At 39.9% G+C, this 20,364-nt stretch overlaps 1 protein-coding gene across 1 annotated transcript in view; it reads right to left on the bottom strand.

Moving 5' to 3' along the window:
* SPNS2 (SPNS lysolipid transporter 2, sphingosine-1-phosphate) overlaps window positions 1-20,364 on the bottom strand; it is a 102,764-nt gene that overhangs the window by 31,608 nt on the left and 50,792 nt on the right. The window contains exons 4-8 of the mRNA XM_088445881.1: window positions 11,771-11,922; window positions 8,081-8,147; window positions 5,108-5,238; window positions 4,640-4,792; window positions 3,129-3,318 (exon numbers count right to left, since the gene is read on the bottom strand). Of these exons, the coding sequence (XP_088302007.1) occupies window positions 3,129-3,318; window positions 4,640-4,792; window positions 5,108-5,238; window positions 8,081-8,147; window positions 11,771-11,922 (693 nt within the window). The remainder of the gene's footprint in view (window positions 1-3,128; window positions 3,319-4,639; window positions 4,793-5,107; window positions 5,239-8,080; window positions 8,148-11,770; window positions 11,923-20,364) is intronic.

Raw genomic sequence — 20,364 nt, 5'->3', positions numbered from 1 at the left:
ATCTCTACATTGCTGCATTTTCACATTTGGCCTTTGTATGTGGTTCTTTATACCCTATACTCAATGAAAGTGCTTAGGGCTCTTTCTATGTACTGTATTATGTTCTGTATGTTTAGTAATACACTCTTTCCAGTTATTGTACGCTCTACTGCCTTCTTCTATGCTTTGATTCCATTGTGCCACTCTGCTTTGAAGAAGTTTGTTTTATGCAGTATGCGCGTACATTATCTTGCCGTATCTACCCTGTCTATTTTTCATGAGATGTTGAATATAAATCAAACATATGCCTGAGTTTAAAATATCTTATCAATGCATTAGGGACTAGAGAACTCAGTTTGTGCTTCAGCCTTATTGACGGTTCCTATGGAGTAGAGAAGCTGCACGATTATAAATATTAATTTTAAAAGAAAAAAAAGGCCTCCCCCACTTTGCGTTCTTTAAATATTATTCAGATATATCCTATGTAGTACAAGCTATTGGAAGAAAAGTATTGTTTGCAGTCACGATTAGGTTAATAAAGCATAGGCCCTGTATATAGCCACTGGCCAGTGCAGAATTTATCAAATAGGCAGAGTAGGCACCGGCCTATGGGTCCCGCGACAATGGATCAACATAAAATGAATTTGATCTTGAAAGAAAATTACAATCAAGCTTTTTTAAATTGTTCCCAAAAGTCAGAAAAAATTAATCAACTCAAAGAAACGAAAACTTTACATTAAAGACTCTAAAGAGAAAATACTGTATTAATGTAATGTACCCATTAACAACTTAAAGGACATAAACCATAGGCATCAGATTCACATCACAGTTTGTCTCTTAAAAGATCTTCGGTCAGCTGTCAGTTTGTAAAATAAATATTGGTGCAACCTACGTACGGTTTATTAAAATTGTTGGTTGGTAAAATGAAAAACTTATTAGGAGATAATTTGGGAGGGAGGCCCCCCGAGATTTCGACTGCCTAGGGGTCTCCACAGGGTTTAATCCGGCAGGTTCTCAAACTCGGTCTGAGTTTGGGCACCTGTGAATTAAGCCACATCCTCTTACTCCCCTGTCACATCCTACATCCTGAGAAGAACAAGCTTGTGGAGTTGCTTCCAGAGAGAGAAAAGGAAGATCCACTGGAGCTGCCATCTCTACTGTAAAGTACCATCTAGAACTAACTTATCTTTGCCCACCACAACACTCAGGTTTTAAAGATGACTGGAGGAACTTAATGTCAAGAAGGCTAAAGGTCCAACAGAAGTTCTTTGTTATACATCAATGAGATGATGCAAGGTTCCTGATTATTTCTATGAAATGTGAGTGTTCCATTGGAAGCCTGTTTTAATCTTTCTTTGTCACTACAGTATTACACTATCTTTTTTCTCCTTTCCCTTTTTTTGGAGTGAAAGAACTTGGAGAAAAGAGAAGTGACAATAACAGAAAGAAGATTACATCGAGACTTGGAGTATAATCCTATACTATTCTCCTGAACTACTTTTTGTTTTTATTGTGGACAGTGCCGTAGTGAGACTCTTTTCTATTGTTTATTATTAAAGCACCAAATATAAAACTTGTGGATAGCCAGTTAAAGAAGTATGTTTGTGTTTTATAATGATCTATCAAGCTAAATTGCTTCTAAGTATAATCATTACAGTTGTCCTGAGTATTTCGTAGATCATTTTGGCTAGCATGACCTGCAGATCAGTGACAAATCAAACAAAATGCTTTTTTGGAAGTGCACTAGTGCAAACATTAAGAATAAAATCGGTCACTGCTGTCATAAAACTATGCTTGTTGTAATGTACTCCTGAAAAACACTGATCCACAAGAGAACAGTTTACACAATAGCACTGCATACACTGTTTCTATTCTGCAGCATTACGTTTTCAGTTGAAAATAACCTTGTATTGTCAAGTACATGGTGGTGTTAGCATCTCTGTGAATTGAAGCATGTATTTTTAGATAACACTAGATAATCAATGGCACTTAAAGTCATCAGTACAAGAAACTCATGATTCCATCTAGCCTTGACCATTCTTCTAGAAATAAGGCAGAAATGAGTAAACTACAAGAATGCTGGGAAATCCCATAAACACTTTGGTCACTTTCTAAATTCTTTAGAATGTAAGCTCTCACGAGCAGGGACCTCTTCCCTCATGTGCTTCTCTTTACATTTTCTTCTACTCCTTACTCCCCATAAGGGCAGCTAACACGTGACTGCCAACTCCTGGCTGCTTATTGTGAGTGTTTTATTCACTGTTTCAGCAATGTATATAAATCGTGTCCTTGTCCTGCACTGTAATGTGCTGTAAGTTACTTGTTTCTTGTTCACTTACTAGTTTTAAGTACTATGTGAGGCGCTGCAGAACATTTGTGGCGCCATATAAATAAATGATAATAATAATATTATCATCATCATCAACACTGAACAGAATGACAACTAGTCAGAAGAAGATAAGACAATAGCAGCTTTGAATGTATGGACCATAAATAGTGTTTGCTCTATTTTTTTTTTATTTGCTTAGATTTCAGATTCAAATCATTACAACTTCTATCATCTCTACTACTGGGTGTTAAATATTGCCTTATGGCATTCCATAATAGATCTTTATGGACCTCTTCTGTATAGTGTTCCAAATATACCAGCTATAATTATTCCAAAGAGGGTTCAAGCAGAACATATGCTAACCTACAGTTGTAGGCTGCCTTACTAAGGTGCCACAAGCACAAACCAAATTGTAAAACTACAACATAAATTGACAGGTTTTTCTCCACTAATCTTCGTCAATTCAAAAATACCGTCAAATAGATTATTTGGAAACCCATACGCTAAATACAATTTCATAATAAAATAATCACCACCGCTTATTAATGTGATATAGTACTCTTATAGTATATAGTACTGTTCTTGAGCCAGTTCTCCTAATCATAGGGTGCATTTGCTGCAGGGTGCAGTGCTCTGACAACAATAGTAGTGACTGGCTGGCTGGCACTGTTTCTTTAGCAGGAGTATAACAATTGCAGATCATGTGCAATCTGGATATCAGCTGAGTTGCACAAAAGGCTTGCTTCAGGATCACTAGGCAGGAATTATGTACAACAGCAGTGAGACACTAGAGAAAAGATTCCCCAGTAATGTGACTTACATATGCAGCTATGCTGCTGCTCTTGGCAGCGACGAAGACCAGGCAAATGAAGATAGCGGATCCCAGCATGCCGACGGCACAGACAAGTGGGTCAGCGCGCTGAGTTTTCAGCCGACACCATTTAGTAGCCCCTGCTCCTGTTATCACACCAAGGAAGCCAGTGATGCAGGTGATTGCTCCAAAAATTAAACTGTTAAGTGTAACAAAAAATAAAAAGTTTAACATGTGGTTTTTCTTTTATTCTAGACACAGATCTGTTTGCAATTACAATGTGTAGTCAATATTACAATACTATGCAACATAGTGTGAGGTGAAAGTTAGTAAGCAAAATAAACTAGTATAGTGGTGTTTATAAATCAGGGGATAAGTATTGTGGAAAAAATCAAACTAAAGGATGTAAATTTGCACCTGGACAACCATATTGTAATGCAAGCAGAACAAATGCTATTTTATTTTGCATGCAGGGAAAATACTTTCTGCTTTTTGCTTGTAGCGCACAAATATTGGGCAGCATCAATATGGATTTAGAGATGACCTATAACATGACCCTCCCAACTCTACATCTGTATGCACATTTCACATTTGCCATGTTGCAGTACAAGGCTGCATCTTCTGGCTGGATTTACTCCCAACTCTTATTGACGCCCAGTACTGTTCGCAGAACAAATTCATATTTGACATATAAGAGGGATGGGACACCAATGGCCTTAGGGTCACATGTGACCCTCTGAGCCTTCACCTATGTGCTCCGTTTTTTAAGGTTTATTTGACTAAGATCTTTTGATATCATAATGTAAGAGGTAGTTTTGCGAAAAATACAGTGAAAAGTATGTGAAGTGAATTTGCAGGGATAGAGCTTTATCACAAGCTCAGTCCCTGTATTCGATTTTTGATATAGTCGAATATCGTATTACAATATTGGCCGAATTTATCACAGTCAATCCGCATCTGAGATGCAGATTGTGATAAATATGGAAAGTGAGATATAGGATATGTTAGGGACATGTCAAACCGATGTAGAAAAGACTAAAATCACATTTTATATGAAACCTAGCTCACACATCCAACTTGTTCTGCAAGGTGGTGATAAATGGAGGATACACATGGATAAAACACACTGATCACTGTAAAAAAAGTAGTTTCCTCATATATAATGCATGATGTCACATGCATGCAACAAAATAGGACATCATAGTTTTTGGGGTTGAAGTCCAATCATGTCTTATATGAGGAAGCTCATGTGCATTCCTTTCTGTGCCTGTGGACACCATGTCTGGCTCTCCTATCTTATGGTAAATAAATAAAACTACCATTGGATGAATTAAATCCACTCGCGCATGAACTATTACAGGCAGAAGATTAAATATTCACAGGTTGGATTTACACAGTAAGTTTTTTCCCAAACATGGCAAAATATGTAATTTGTCATCATGAACAAAAAAGTATGTGAGAAGCACTGGTCATAAAAATGATGTCCATCTCTATCTATTCCTGCAAGTGCTATTACTTACCTATCTTTATTGCTGCATGGTCCAAAGCTACAAGGCTCTACTGTCTTCTGGACCACTTGTGCTCTGTATAGATAGAGTGGGATCCACATACCCAAAGCCCCTGTCGCAAAGGACACTGTAGATGTTGCCAGTGAAGAAAAGACATAGCTGCGACTGGTAAAATAAGTGGGAGATGCACATTAAGCACTGGAAACACTAACTTGTATCAATTTGAACAGGCTAAACCATGGCAGAACTCCCTTGAACATGGTAAACTTGTTTGAATGACTATGATTTAGTATGATTTTTGTCTTTTTTTTTATCAAAAATGCTATTACATTTGGTCTAATTTGTTTTTTTTTGCACTAATTGGACAAACTGATTGCTGCTTTTTGTTACTGGAAATGTTTCAAAGAAAATCAATAATTCCAATTCTCATGATAGCATCTATATGCTGCCCCGTGCATAGTGTTGCCCTAATAGACTTACTTCCGGATCAGTGCCTTCATGTCTCTGAACCAAGAACTTCTAGCCTTTAGTTGATCTGCATGGCCTCTTTTTGCTGTCGGCACGAATATTAGTATCAAAGTTCCTGTTATCATACCCAGCACCGGTGACACCTGCAAGGTTTGGTTTGTTACATGATCTTTGAATAAGTTACATGTTTACAGTAAACAGAATTGAAAAAGTAATGAATAGTTTGTAGCCATAACATCTGTAAAATTAGATTATCGCTGTAGTGTAGAGAGATTACGATGAATGTTGATGCAAGTTTCTGATCACAGTGTTAAATACGTGTTCAGTCAGCCTTGAGTATTTAGCATCTGTTTATCCCTAGTGAGAGATGTCACACAACAAGCATCGTACATATATTCGCTTTTTAGGTTTGTTGCCTCAAGGATGTACAGTATATACTGTACCAAGTGAGGTCTTTTAGTATGCAGTCTTTAGGTCAGGTTACACACTAGATTAAATAAAGGTGCTAATTCAGCAAATGGTGTGATTTAGGGGCCTATTCATCATCACTTAATTGTCACAAAAGCAGGTGAAAAAGCACATTTTCACCTGCAATTGTGACAATTAAGTATTCGGGCCATTCATTAAGAAGGTGAAGCAGGAGATATCACAGATATCTCCTACTTACCTTCTGTTTGCGGAATGGCCCCTTTCCCCATACATTAGTATGGGGACAGAATTCATCAAGATCCGAAAAAATTATATTTTCGGAGCTTGACTGCGGGGGCATTTGCCATCTTCAGATGGTGAATACCCCCGGTTGGGGTTCGCAACCCCCTCTTCCCTATGGGAAGTAGGACCAGGTTGCGAGAAGGGATCCTTTTGGATCCCTCCGCCCCTGTCCGGCTCCTTATGCCGGACGTCGGGGCTCTTGTGTGCATGCATGACCTGTAGGTCGTGCATGCGCACCACTGTCACTGCTCCGACAGGAGCAGTGAAAAGATTCACTGCTCCGAAACCGCTCGGGGGGGCAGCTGATTTCACATCAACTGCCACTGCGCCGGAGCAATGCTGAATTGCTCTGGTGGCCGCAGCGAATTAGAATGTTAATTATCAGGGTCTGTTCGGACCCCGATAATTAACATCATGAATAGGCCCCTTAGGGTCCAAAATGTAGAGTGTATGACACTAAAAACAAAACACTGACTCGTTAATCTTGATATGTGGATGACTAACTTATTGGTTTGTGTGTGGCTTCCTAAAACATTTCCCAGATACATTTCTGACTGCATTCTGTGATATTTAAAAAAAAAAAAAAATTAATAGTATTTACACAAGAAATGTTAATTTATGTTACCCTTTGATACTACATAGAACTTTTCTGTGCAAATAACTACATGCAATGAACATTGCAGAGCTGCTCAGTGTGATATACAAGAAAAACAAAATAAAGAACTGAATGATATAAAATCTCTCGTAACAAGATAAAGAAAGGGATAAGAAAGATAGAGCAAAAAGGATCCACAAAATAATTATTAATTATTGTTTCTTAAACCAGGGTTTTTATGAGCCAAAAATAACTTTTCCATGTGGTGATTACGCTTTTCCATAGATCAGCTTAGGCAGAGCTTGTGAGAGTCAAAGGTGAAGAAGCAATGCTTCCCGCTTGTTAAGCCTTAAAACCATATTTATGACCAGACAAGCAATGCGTGCTGTGATAAGGAGAAGGAAGTGTAAAGTATATGTGCCAAATCCCCCCCAAAAAAACAAAAACAAAAACTAGTGAAAACCAGCTATGTTATTTTTTTCTACAAAGCAGGAAGCGTCCTTTGTTATAATCCTAGACAGCTAAAGTGTAAATTTGGGAACCAGAAAACATTCAGTTGCAGCTACTGATAAAGATCAATTAATGTAATTGGCAACAAGGTCATTCCAGCGCTTGTTGTAAACATAGTCCATCCATATTTCACAACTTTCACAATTGTTGAAGAACAGAGTTAATGAATTCAGCTTCCTTTCCCCGCAAGCATTTTAAATGATTTTTATTTTCATGTGAAATTCTTTTAACACGTATATCAAGTTCCAAATAAGAGCTAACACTTCTTGAATATGTGAGGCAAGACGCTCATTCTGAGTGTCCTTTACCTTTCTCAGATGGCCAGAATCCATAAGCTGAAGCAGAGGTTCCCAAACTCTGTCCTCAAGGCACCCTAACAGCCCAGATTTTAAGGATATCCATGCTTGACCACAAGTGACTTAATTAATACCTCATTCAATTTGATTTAACCACTTATGCTTAACCATTAATATCTCAAAAACCTGAACTGTTGGGGTGTCTTGAGGACCTCTGGGCTAAAGGTAGAAGTAAGTAGAAGTGAAATAACGATGATTCTAAGGTATACACATTGTTCTGTGAAATCCAGACAAGACAATGGTTCCCATTTAACATCTTAACATCTCAATCCGTCGACTGAAATGTCAAATGACACAGTACAGCAGCTCTGTACTTGGGTGCTTGATCTACTTAAGCACAAAATAAGATAAAGCAATTATAGGAACCTATTCCAAGACATTGTGGATCATACTGTACAAACGGGATGTAGATATGAGACCGGCAGCCGCAATGCCGCCGGTCTTAATCCAGATGCTGGAAGTCCGACAGGGGACTTAAAATAGGCATCGAAATACAGACGCCGGAATCCAGGAGGACAACAGCCCGAACGAAGGTGGGGAGGGTTAAGTTTAGGTGGCACATGGGGTAAGTTTTTTTGGGGGGGGTGGGGGGGTCGGGATACGAACCATCGGGATGCCGCTGTTAGTATCTTGATAGGAGGCATGCCGGCATTACATAGAGATTCCGTACAAACATAGGGGAGTGCAGTTACGATCACACAGTCTTCCCCATCTTACATGTTAAATGTTGTTCTTACACACTGACTCAATAACATCCTTTCATTAGCAAACACAATATTTGTGTAGCATTAATAACCAAGCTGAATACCTTACCCGCAATGCCCAACGCCAGTCTCCTGCTGCCTGCTTGACACTTGAGCCGGTGATATATCCTAAGCCACTGAGGGTAATGAAAAGAATACACAATACATGAGCACAACTTTTGTACAGAATTTTAGGTTCTTGCACATTATATATTGTGAACGTTTTCCAGGTTAGGACAATAATTGTTGCTTATATTTGAAGTGCTTGTGGCTTTAAATGAGGTATTGTGCTCTTACCCCTTTTGGTTGTGAATTATTAACCTCTGAAGTTAACCCTTTGGACAACTATCCTTCTGGATCTTAACCTCTTTGGCCCTGAATGACTACATGGCTGGCTCCTGTCTCTTAGTGATCCTTTGGATGCTTCTACAGACAGAGGCTCTCATTCAGACCCACTTGCGAGCGGCTGTCCGCTCGCAAGTGGGTCGATGGTCCGCACTGCGCATGCGCACGACGGAGGGAGCTCCGTCGTGTGCATGCGCGAGACCCTACGAGCGAAAGACTTTCCTTCGCTCGGAGTGTCTCATCAAAGGGGGCGTGCTGTTGATGTTGACTGACAGCACGCCCCCTTTGGTGGGCGTGCCTGCCAGACGGAGGCGTTCCCAAGGGAACGCCTACCGTCTGAAGCCGGCCCCACTGACATCAGTAGTGATGTCAGTGGGAGTGATTTTGGCTCTGATAGAGCCAAAATCACTCCTAGCCTTGCGGTTGAAAAACTCAACCGTAGGCTTCTGCTCGCAGTTTCGATGGTCGCGATGGTCAAGACCATCGCGACCATCATCCTGCACGCTCGTATATGCTGTGGGTGGTGACCCACAGCTATACGAGCGTCCAGGAGGACGCTCCATATTAATGGAGGTGGGCCCTGATTCAGAGCGAGCGCTCTGGTCAGAGCGTCCGGCTCTGAATCAGGGCCAGAGTTCCAATCTCCTATATCCAAAGAAAACCTCTTGCTCACTATAAAACTGACAATTTCAATGGGCCTTTCCTGAGTGGCTAGCTAGATGCAGGCGTGTATTGGACAGCGATTGTGTCTTTTTCATAGTTTCACTGGCACGAGCATCCATGTTCTGGCAAACATTCTGAGCAACTATAGGGCTGCTCTAATGTCGGATAGTGTGACTGATGTGCGTCCTAAGGTGCAACTTTATATGCAGAGCAGCCGACTGGCGATGCAGTCGGTGGGTATCTCTATGCTAATGCCACAGCCAATGGTATTCATACAAAGAGACATTCGCGGCTGAATTAGCATTCACCTCTGAATTGAGCACTTTAGCTCTATCCACCTCATCCCTCTCTAAGATTTTATAAATCTCCCCCTTAATGAGCTCTAAATTGCCAGCTATCTGCAACCATTATCTATGTGAACCAAGATGAATATTATAGCTTAAAGAAAATTGCAATGATGAATATCAACACTTTTACAAGAGAGACTTCCCCTTCTAATTATATAAGAATGAAGGCAAGTGTAAACATGTGTAATTAACCAGGGATATAACTAGAAGTGTGTGTGTAACCGGGGACAAAACCAGAAGTGTGTGTGTAACCGGGGACAAAACCAGAAGTGTGTGTGTAACCGGGGACAAAACCAGAAGTGTGTGTGTAACCGGGGAAAAAAACAAGAAGTGTGTGTAACCATGGGCATATCTAGAAGTGTGTGTAACCGGGAACATAACTAGAAGTGTGTGTAACCGGGAACATAACTAGAAGTGTGTGTAACCAGGAACATAACTAGAAGTGTGTGTGTAACCGGGAACATAACTAGAAGTGTGTGTGTAACCGGGAACATAACTAGAAGTGTGTGTGTAACCGGGAACATAACTAGAAGTGTGTGTGTAACCGGGAACATAACTAGAAGTGTGTGTGTAACCGGGAACATAACTAGAAGTGTGTGTGTAACCGGGAACATAACTAGAAGTGTGTGTGTAACCGGGAACATAACTAGAAGTGTGTGTGTAACCGGGAACATAACCAGAGGTGTGTGTGTGTAACCGGGGAAAAAAACAAGAAGTGTGTGTGTTACCGGGGAAAAAAAACAAGAAGTGTGTGTGTAACCATGGGCATATCTAGAAGTGTGTGTAACCGGGAACATAACTAGAAGTGTGTGCAACCGGGAACATAACAAGTGTGTGTAACCGGGAACATAACGAGAAGTGTGTGTAACCGGGAACATAACAAATGTGTGGGCCCAACCAAAATTGTCACTGATTCTGAGTCACTTACAACTTCATGTGCGGCCACATCTTGGGTTTCTTCGCATAATGCACATACGTCGTGAGCTGCATGTGTATCATTGCGAATATACAGTATGTATAGCATAAATCAGAGTGGTATGTATTTCATCTGTTTCTCTGTGGCCACCATATGGGTGGCAACAATGCAAATGCGTAAAAGAGAACACCTTCTGCAGCATTTACATATTGCCACAGAGCCCCTGCATACAAAGACGCAGCAGCTGAAACAATAGCGTCCATCTCTGAATCAGCCCCAAACTTCCAATGCATTAGTAACAATCTGGACATCCAGGCAGCATTATGCAGATTTACATACACTTCAGGGAAAAGGTTGTGCTGGGATGTATGCTATAGACTTGTACATCTTTAAATATAGCAAACCATTTAAAGACAATTTGAATATTTATTTGTTGGTAAAAGTAATACCCCATCTTACCAATGCACACATCAGTAACCATGAGGCTACAGCTCCCTGTCCTAGCATGATAAGAAGATGAAGAGGTATGAAGCAGCTATTATACACAAGGCCATACGCATGCTGGGCTCATGCTGCTTCTCACTTGTCCACAAGCTTATTGGATTGCTTACAGAAAAAAGCAGGAGATAAGTGTTGCATGTTTATTTGTGAGGAAATGAGCTAACAGTGCCACTTAACAATAGGATATAGCCTACAGGAACCCTATGCGCCACACAGTCTGCTGCCTTCCAGTGCAAAGGTCAGCTATTGTAGGGGTATTCTACCCTGGTTACTGGCAATTCCATGTATGGACCCTGTAAGGACCACATAGACTAAGCATATACAGTTTTCTTTGTGCACTTGCTATTGGCTGGACTGAATGTTTTCTCCACTCTAAAATGCAGATAAAATATACCTTGTATCCTGATAAAAATATAGATTTTGAAAATATTTAGTTAGTTGATATATACTTTGGACAAACTCTGCCACCTGCATTGGTCTGTATGGATAAACTCCTCTCTTGAGCAGAATGTGTCTATGCCCTCTTTCTCTCTAGTCAATCTGATCATTTATAAAAAGGTTCATAAATCATAGGCGGCCATATCAAAATGCAGAATAAGAAAAACACTTTGTAATCAAGACACACCAAACAAATTTACTGGAAAGTCACAGAAATTCTTTCTGATCTGACAACATGACAAGTATGTGTGTACTAAATACACAGCGTAAGTGATAATGTTGTTCTGAACTGTAATATTAAATGAGATATAGGTTAATGAAAATTATATTTGGTTGCAGGAGGTTACTTCATATTTGTTTGTATGCCTTGTTCAAGCTTCAGTATATACATTTTTTCTTTGAAATATTATGTGTATTGTTGGCACTTGTTGTCTTTACAGTTTACTGTAACCTCTTTCCAACAACGAGTCACTGGCACATGAGCAGTGTATGCGCTGGCTAAGGTTACTCTGCATTCACAGCTCAGTACATTGCAGGGAACAGCGATTACCTTCCAAGAGGGATAGCGAAGTAAAAGACTGAGAGCATAACTGTGCGGGTGTTCTTGGTAAATAGGTCCCCGATGATGGTGGGAGCGATGGTCGAGTAACTTGCTTCCCCAATGCCCACCAGCCCTCGGGACAGTACGAGCAACCAGAAATACTGAAAAAGAAGGACAGCCAGATAATGACACAGTTCTTTATGTAAACACCATATAGAAAACAATAAGCCAGAATGGTACACTACAACTTATCACAAAGCGTTAATGTAGAAGCAATTTTCTTTGGTTGCCACAGTAACTGGTAAGGGAACATGTAATAGGAATATACAACAACTATAACATAGAAGCAGGGTGTATCCTCTCCCAGCAGGGGTCCTATCATCAGCTCGGCAGTCCCAATATACACAGGGGGAAAATTACATTGTTTTGTCTAGTCTGATTTTTAAAGAAATCAGCATAGTTTATTCTGCATATTATTAATGGCGGTATCCCAGTATCCCCGAACATTGTTCAGACACTAATTGATCCCCGCAATCGGAGAAAAACTGATTATTTTTTTTGCAGATTATCCCCGTTTTTCTCCGATATTTTTTTTCACCCTGTCCTATTATTTTGTTTTCACGAAAACACACAGAGTCCATGATAAGCTCGCAGGCCTATGTGTTTTCGCCTTTTTTGGGGTGAATAAACGACACTTATCATGGACACATCAGGTTTCAGCATTTCAGGGCTAATAGGATAGCCCTGCCGTGATCAGTTTGCAGCGCTACTTTTGCGCTGCTAATTGGATACCGCCTTAAGTATTTCTTTGTATAAAAACAGGTTTATTGGTTGATGTGTAGCTGAAACTATACTAGAGATATTGACAAAGATCCGCACAAACTGAGAATTAATACACATAACTGAACCTCGTGGAAAGGTCCTCACTGAGACACGATTTCTTGCTGGAATATCTCAGCTAGCAGGCAAGAATTGTGAGGGATAAGGCTGTGCAGCAGTAGCTCTAAACTGTGCTATACGTACCTCAGACAGGGCCAAGGAGTTTCTAAGCATGAATTATTTCTTCATATTTAAAAATATCTAAAGGCTGTTCGGTTTACATTTTTAGATATTAAAAGCCTGGTGCTTTGAATAAATATATACAAGGTGCACAAGACAAATTAACATTCATTAGAAGTTAGTTGTTAAAGATTATTATTATTTTATTAAGCTTTATTTATATTAGGGATGTGCAGCCTCGGATAGGTTCGGATAGGCTCGGATAGGTTCTTTCATGGACAAACATCATCTTCCATGGACTTTTGTCAAGGAATGATGATGTTTGTCCATGAAAGATGACGTTTTGCCTCTTTCTGAGACCCGATTTTTGGAGGGAAAAATCCGAACTCTATGTGCAAATTCGAACCTATCCGAGCCTGCACATCCCTAATTTATATAGCAGCATAAAATGTATTCATTCACAGGAGTGCCCATCGCAGTGGAGATTGCATTCTATTGTGTTAGAAGCCATTTAAGTGATCATCATGTATGTGTGTAAGGAAACCAGAGAAAACTCAGGCAAGCAGGGGGGAGTACAGAAAAAAATCCCCACAGTTGTTAGGAACTTGGTCAAAATCAAAACCCAGTGCTGCGAGGCAACAATGTTAACCACTGTACGACTGTGCTGCCCAAACATCAGAATGTGCATAGGACATTTTGACATTTAATTAAATTTTCAATGATGAACTAAATACAGGACAAATGAAAGCAGAGAAATGTGCGCTAAAATACTAATCCATTAAGAGTTGGTACAACATCTATACATCACCTCTTCCAGGTGAGCAGCCTATATTTATCTTGAGAAATAGTGATATTTACAATGTATTGCACTATTATATTTAATCTAATTTTCCAATATTGTGCTGATGGACTATCCCTTTTTATTTTTATTTACTTATATTGGCTGCAGGGTGACATTCCAGGCACCGTGCTCGCCAGAAGGGGCAGCGATGCGCTCTGTGCAGTGGCATCAGTGGCAAACCTCTCGTTATGGCCCTGTTGACAGACAGAAATTGGTCTTTTAGTTATTTACATGTATATAATTATCAGAGAGGAGGACTACTGCCCTGCAAACAGGAACGGGGCGGGATGATGCCACGGGTCCATTTACTAGTTTATATAGCGCCAATATATTCCATGGAAATTTATAATTGTGAGCAAAAAACACAACTGGGAAATAACAGACAGATAGAAGAAATACACTTTTTTTAAATCAGTAACTGACAATACATTGGATTTCCTAGGAGGCTTCAGTATGTTAGTAAATTTATCAAATGTCAAAAAGACGTGAGAAGCAGATAACTGATTAGACTTTGCTGCAGTACAAGTATAAATACTTGTTAAATATACTTTGCAGCCACCTCTGCAATTGGCAGTCTCTTAGGGGTATTCAATATGGAGCGAAAACTGCGATGTTTTCGCTCGGATGACGTCATTTTCGCCACTTTTACTTATACACCGTATTCAATTTGAAAACTTTTCGCAGGTGCGAAAAAGTATATTGCATTCGACCCTGCGAAAAAGTATCACCAAGGAATGGGTTGCGAAAAAAAGTGCAGAATTGGCGTTTTGGGGTGCAACATTTCGGAAACCACCCTGCAACCTTCAGACAGTCCCCCAAAGGTAAACTGTGTCAAAAATTTTAAAAAAATACCTCAGAAGACCCCCAAAAAAGCACTTTAATTTTGGGGGCGAAAAAAAAAATTGGGGGGTACAAAGTTAGAAACTAGCGAACTACAATCTAGGGGGGTCCCCAAGTATGCCCCAGGTGTTTTTTTGATTGCAGGTGTTTGCGGCAGGTGGAAATCCTTCAGCAGGGCTAATCGGGGGTATCCAGAGTGATCCCCCATGTCAGAGCATCTTTTTGGGGGTGTTAGGGTGATTTCCCCAAAAATCAGCGAAGTTTTCGCTGATTTCACTATCGCCGGGAGCTTTTTTCGACAAATTTCATATTGAATATGGGTATAATCATCAAAGCAGCAGATATTTTTCTGTACCCTTCCCCAGATTTGTGCCTTGAGACAATCCTGTCTCAGAGATCTATGGACACTTCCTTGGACTTCATGCTTGGTTTGTGCTCTGACATGCACTGTCAAGTGTGGGACCTAATATAGACAGGTGTATGCCTCTCAAAATCATGTCCAATCAACTGAATTTACCACAGGTGGATTCCAATTAAGCTGTAAGAACATCTCAAGGATGATCAGTAGAAACAGGATGCACCTGAGCTCTATTTTGAGCTTAATGGCAAAGGCTGTGAATACTTATGTACATGTGATTTCTTAAGCTGCATACACACACACACACACACACACACACAACGATTTAGTGAATGAACGATTTTAGTAAACGATTTTCATACATTTTTTCAAGGGAAAAATGAACGAAAATAGTTTACTAAAATCGTTCATTTACTAAATGTAATGAAAGAATTTTTTGAACTACAAACGATTTTTGCATACTCCCTTACTGAAAATCGTTGAGTTGGTCAGTCTGACTGAACTACAAACTACAAATGTGAACGCGCATGAACGATAATCGTTCATCGTTTTAACTCAGAAAGTGAACGATTTTTTCAACGATTGAACGATAAACGATATCGTAATCGATAATCGTTCCAAAAATCATTGTGTGTGATTTTACACGTTGTCATTATGGGGTATTGTGTCTAGAATTTTGAGGACAAAGATGAATTTATTCCATTTTTTAAATAAGGCTGTAAAATAACAAAATGTGGAAAAACTGAAGCGTTGTGAATACTTTCCGGATGCACTGTATATTCAATTCTGTATCAGCTCTTTAGTAAATTAGCACAAAAGAGATCAATAAATGCCATTCAAAGGCTCCCCTATTACACTATCATACACAATGCTAGTAATCCCACCCACAAATTAATTAGATGTCTAACTGAGATACATGAAATATATTAGATTATATATTTATTCTTAATGATTCACCTTGTAACCATTTAAACATTCTAATGGCTCCACGGGGAGTGTGGAGAAAAGTAAAAATTTCTAGTAAATGTCCGACCACTGACTTTAAATTACTTGTAAATTAGACAGATGTGGAGATTCAGCTCTGAAAATCTCATTTGCTTTTCTGTTGGAAGACCTGTTCATTATACAGTATATTGTTAACAAGTCTGAATTTCTTTGTTTTAGGCTGTGTCCTTCAGGCTATGTTCTTCATTTGAATTATTTACGCAGTCTGCATGAGAATAGGCAACTGTGGGGCTGTTAGCTGGCAATATATGTCATTATTTCTAGGTAGTAATTCAGAAGCATCCCTGAATACAAGATGAAGACGTTTCATCAACCAGGAGAAAGCTAAAAGAGAACAAGAGCTTAGAAAGACATCTAATGGCATAAATAGAACCTTTAAACCAGGATTAAGCAACCTGTGGCTCTTCTGTTGTGGCCATCATGGTCCGTTAGCCAATAAGAGTTGTAGTACCAGCACAGTCCGTGTCACAGGCTCTGTGGACATTTTAATGAAAGAATTAAGGTGCGTAGACACGTAACGATTTTTTGAACGATTTAACTATAACGACGTCGTTATCGTTAAAAAAAATCGTTCAGTTTCTGAGTTATAACAATGAACAAAAATCGTTCAACCGCGTCCCCGTTTGTAGTTTATTTCAGAAAGTCCAACATAATGATTTTCATTACAGGAAGGAACATTTTACGTTCATCGTTGTAAAAATTGTTCAGTACACTTCAAAAAAATCGTTCACTTTTCAAGGAAAAATCTGACAGAAAATCTGACAGATAATCGTTGGTTACAAAATCGTGTATGCACCTTAAGGTGCAATATGTAAAATAAATGACAGAAAACTCCCTACTCCTGAAAACCCTACCTAGCAAATACATCCCATGTATATGTGCAAATACACCAGGGTCTGTCCCAGGACTTGCCATGGATGTTTATATTTTTATTTTAGTCACTTTAATTTATGTGATCCTCACACATTATATTCTGTAAATGCACAGTGTGATAAAATGTGCTTATTTCTATTAATGTAATTCACTAGAAACTTCCCTTGACTCAATGAGGATTTTTAGGACATTTAGGAAAAAAAATATAAAAAAATTGTGAAGATTCACAATGAATGAAAAATAAGCTCTCATCCAGACACTAACCTTTTCTGGAGGTGCGATGAGCTTAAAATAGAAGTGTTGGAAACGGATTTAAATCCAAAATAAAAACAGACTAAAAATGAAAAATTACCTACTGTAGCAGTCAGACATAGTGGGTCGTATTCTGCTACACCTGTGGACGCTTTTCGGTATGGCCGTGGCATTCTACTTACTGTCCATATGGTACAATTGAGCAAGGAACTCTGCTTACACACCCACGACATGAGACAGAAGTGCTCTGTGCTATCGAATAGTTGCCGCACAGTTACTGCCCAGAAACGCCTATTTCACCGAAAGTGTTAAGCGCCAGCAGATGAATCAATCCAATCACACTATCGATCTCCATCTGTGTACGGATTCCTGATCCAGCGCATTTGCAGAAGCAGCTTTCAGTCTTTGACGTATGCCGTATGGATTGTGTGAGATTCAGATTCAGTCCAAGTATTTTTTTTTTCTATGTAGTGAATCTTGTATACATGTTTAGCCAGTTGTAGGTGGTCACACCCATGTCAAACTGAGACAGTAAGGGTCATTTACAAACATGAAACCCATTTGCCACAGTGGGCACTGCAGGGAGGGGTGCAGAGCCACCCCGACACGCCCCTTGGCTAGCGGGACCTGCGGCTGTCTGGAAGATGATGGTCGTTCAGTGTATATGAACTGTATCGATCTGCAGATATATCTGCTAGGTGTGTACCCACCTTTAGAAAGTCCTATGACCTGTCAAAGCTCCTGTTTTTGCTGGCAATAGGATTTTTCACTTTCCTTCCTCATTTAGGGGCCATTCATTACAGTGGGCCAGGTGGCTCCCTGATAATTAAGTATCCAACTCACTGTGAATAGCAGAGTTGGATACAAAATCACCAGAACACTGCAACATTGTTTCGGTGCGGAGACAGCTGATCCGAAGATCAGATCTTGCCGCAATCTCTAGCACTACCGAGTCTGACTCGCGGGTGCTAGTGCACACGCGTTAACTTTTGTTCATATATGCACACAAAGAACCCTGCGTCTGGCAGAAGGAGCTGGACAGGGTCAGAGATTCTTTGCCATCTTCAGATGGTCCTCATTGCCAGACCACACTTGCAAAGGTTGCCTCTGTCAATCTCAAGAAAGGTTGTATTTTTGGAGCTTGATGAATTTAGGTCCCCATAATATTGTATGAGGACACCAGGCAAGATCAGGACTGAAAGGTAAGCAGCAGATATCCATGATATTTCCTGTATTATCTTTATACTGAATGACCTCGAAACTTAATTGCTACAAAAGTAAAAATTTTAATTTTCACCTACTTTTGTTGAAATTAAGAGATAATGAATAGACCCCTTTGGATGACAATGACTTCATGTAAACCAGACATTATTATTTTATTAACATTTTGTTATATAGCACCAGTATATTCCGTATGCTGCTGATGCGGTACTGGACGAATGTTGACATATGTTATGATTCTGCATATGGGTGGAATACTATTTTTGTATGATCAATTAATGCTTTTTGTTGCCAACATCACTGTATCAATCCCTATGTGTGCAACTGGAATGCAAATTTTAAAACTTAAAAAGAAAGCTGCACAATAGCTGTGAATGTTCTAGTTAATCTAATCTCAGTAGGAATGTGACACCTCTCACATTTCAACCTCTTGTAGCCAAGTAATTCTCTTAAGCTATTATGTCATAATCACAACATATGAAAACTGACAGGTTGTAGCAAAGTCTGAGCCATTTGTATAAAGAAAAAGGGTTCTGGCAAACAAGGATGAACACTAAACAGAAACGTGCTACAGTGTTGAGCTCACCTGATCCGGTAATGTCAAGGTTATTCTTTCAGCTAAACAAATATAGTTTCATTAGTGTCTAAGAATGTGACTCAACTAGATGTCTGATTAGTACTTTTAAAAATGTTGTGCATGATGCTTTACTTTACATGGTGGTAGATCTAGCAATCTCTACGGGATCGGTATGAAATACCGCCGACACTGGAAGACCGGCAGTGAAAATCCCGATTGGTGAGTATTTTAACCATTTACTAAACTCCCCCCCCCCCCCCTTAACCCTCCCTTAGGGGTGCCTAACCCTAACCTCTTCCCCCACCCCCCAAGTGCCTAACCCCCCGCTAAGTGCCTAAATCTAACCCTCCCTTACCCGTAGCCTAACCCAAGTCTCCCAAGGGGGTGCCTAACCCTAAGTCCCCCCTGGGAGCCTCTAAACTACCCCCCCCCACACATGCCTGTCCGCGTTAGGCTCCCAGCGTAGGCAAAATGACAGGGGTCAGGATTTCGACCGTCTGCCTCCTGATTGCATCCCATCTATACAAGTGCTAGATTTCTCCAATATATAACAATGGGTAAATCAGCTCCTATATTGCAAGTTTACATTGAGCCATCCTTTCTAGCACTGAGACATGAGGCACTAATGTCACAAGCTCCCCGTGAATTAACAGGATGCATTTTCATGAATATTGATCCATCCCCAAAAAATTCTATTTTAAGTGAAGTGCAAAACAGCTGCGGTACAGCACGAAATAAGCCTTGTACCACAAATGTAACTTGGTGGGTAGTATGGTTTTTGTGGAGGAGAGGTGTGCGCAAGTAAGGGGTAAGGTGAAGCAAGGGCTTGGATTGCTGAGCACAGAGAAGCAGTACTTGGTGCGTTCACTGTGCAGAGCAAATACAAAAATGAGATTTTGTAGCCATTTGGATTACATTAAAGGAGTTAAAAGCACAAGTTTAGAGCACACCTTGTCCTATATATTAAAAGGAACAATGTAAGATAAAGCTTCATTAGCATACGTGATAAAGACAATGCTAATGTTCTTTCACTCTTATGGTTAAAAGTCATGAATCAACCATGCAGTATATCAACAGAAAAACTGAAAGCATCAATAAAATGGAACGTGTGATCCTAATGTGGCAGAAGAGTCTCCTAAGAGCACAGAGTAGGGTGTATATTTACTAAAGTGCTGGTTTTTAGATGTGGAGATGTTGTCATAGTAACCAAAACGGATCCTAGCTATTATCTTCTAGTAGGTACTTGATAAATAAGTAGAATCAGATTGGTTACTATGGGCAACATCTGCACTTTTAAAAATGTGCACTTTAGTAAATATACCCTAGGAGAGCATCCCTATGTGCGCTGGGAGGGATGTAGATGCCCTGGTTAAAAGACGAAACATTTTGTTGTGCACATCCAAGTGTGCTTCATAAATTAGGTCACTGTATTACCATCAATGGACATGCACATGTTAGACAGAGTTTGCACTTTATTAACACATCATTAGTGTAAGAGAAGAGTATTTTATAGGTACACTTTTGTCTAAATCCACGTTTTGGAGCAGCCGCCCCATCCTACACCAAGAGAAAAAACTGCACCCAGCTCCAGGTTAATGGGAGAGGGCTGGCGTGAGAGTCCCCATATAATTTACAAA

This window comes from Taudactylus pleione, unplaced genomic scaffold (assembly GCF_031769625.1).
Source record: "Taudactylus pleione unplaced genomic scaffold, aTauple2 ptg000391l, whole genome shotgun sequence".
Lineage (NCBI taxonomy): Eukaryota > Metazoa > Chordata > Amphibia > Anura > Myobatrachidae > Taudactylus > Taudactylus pleione.
This window is presented reverse-complemented; position numbering and strand designations above follow the sequence as displayed.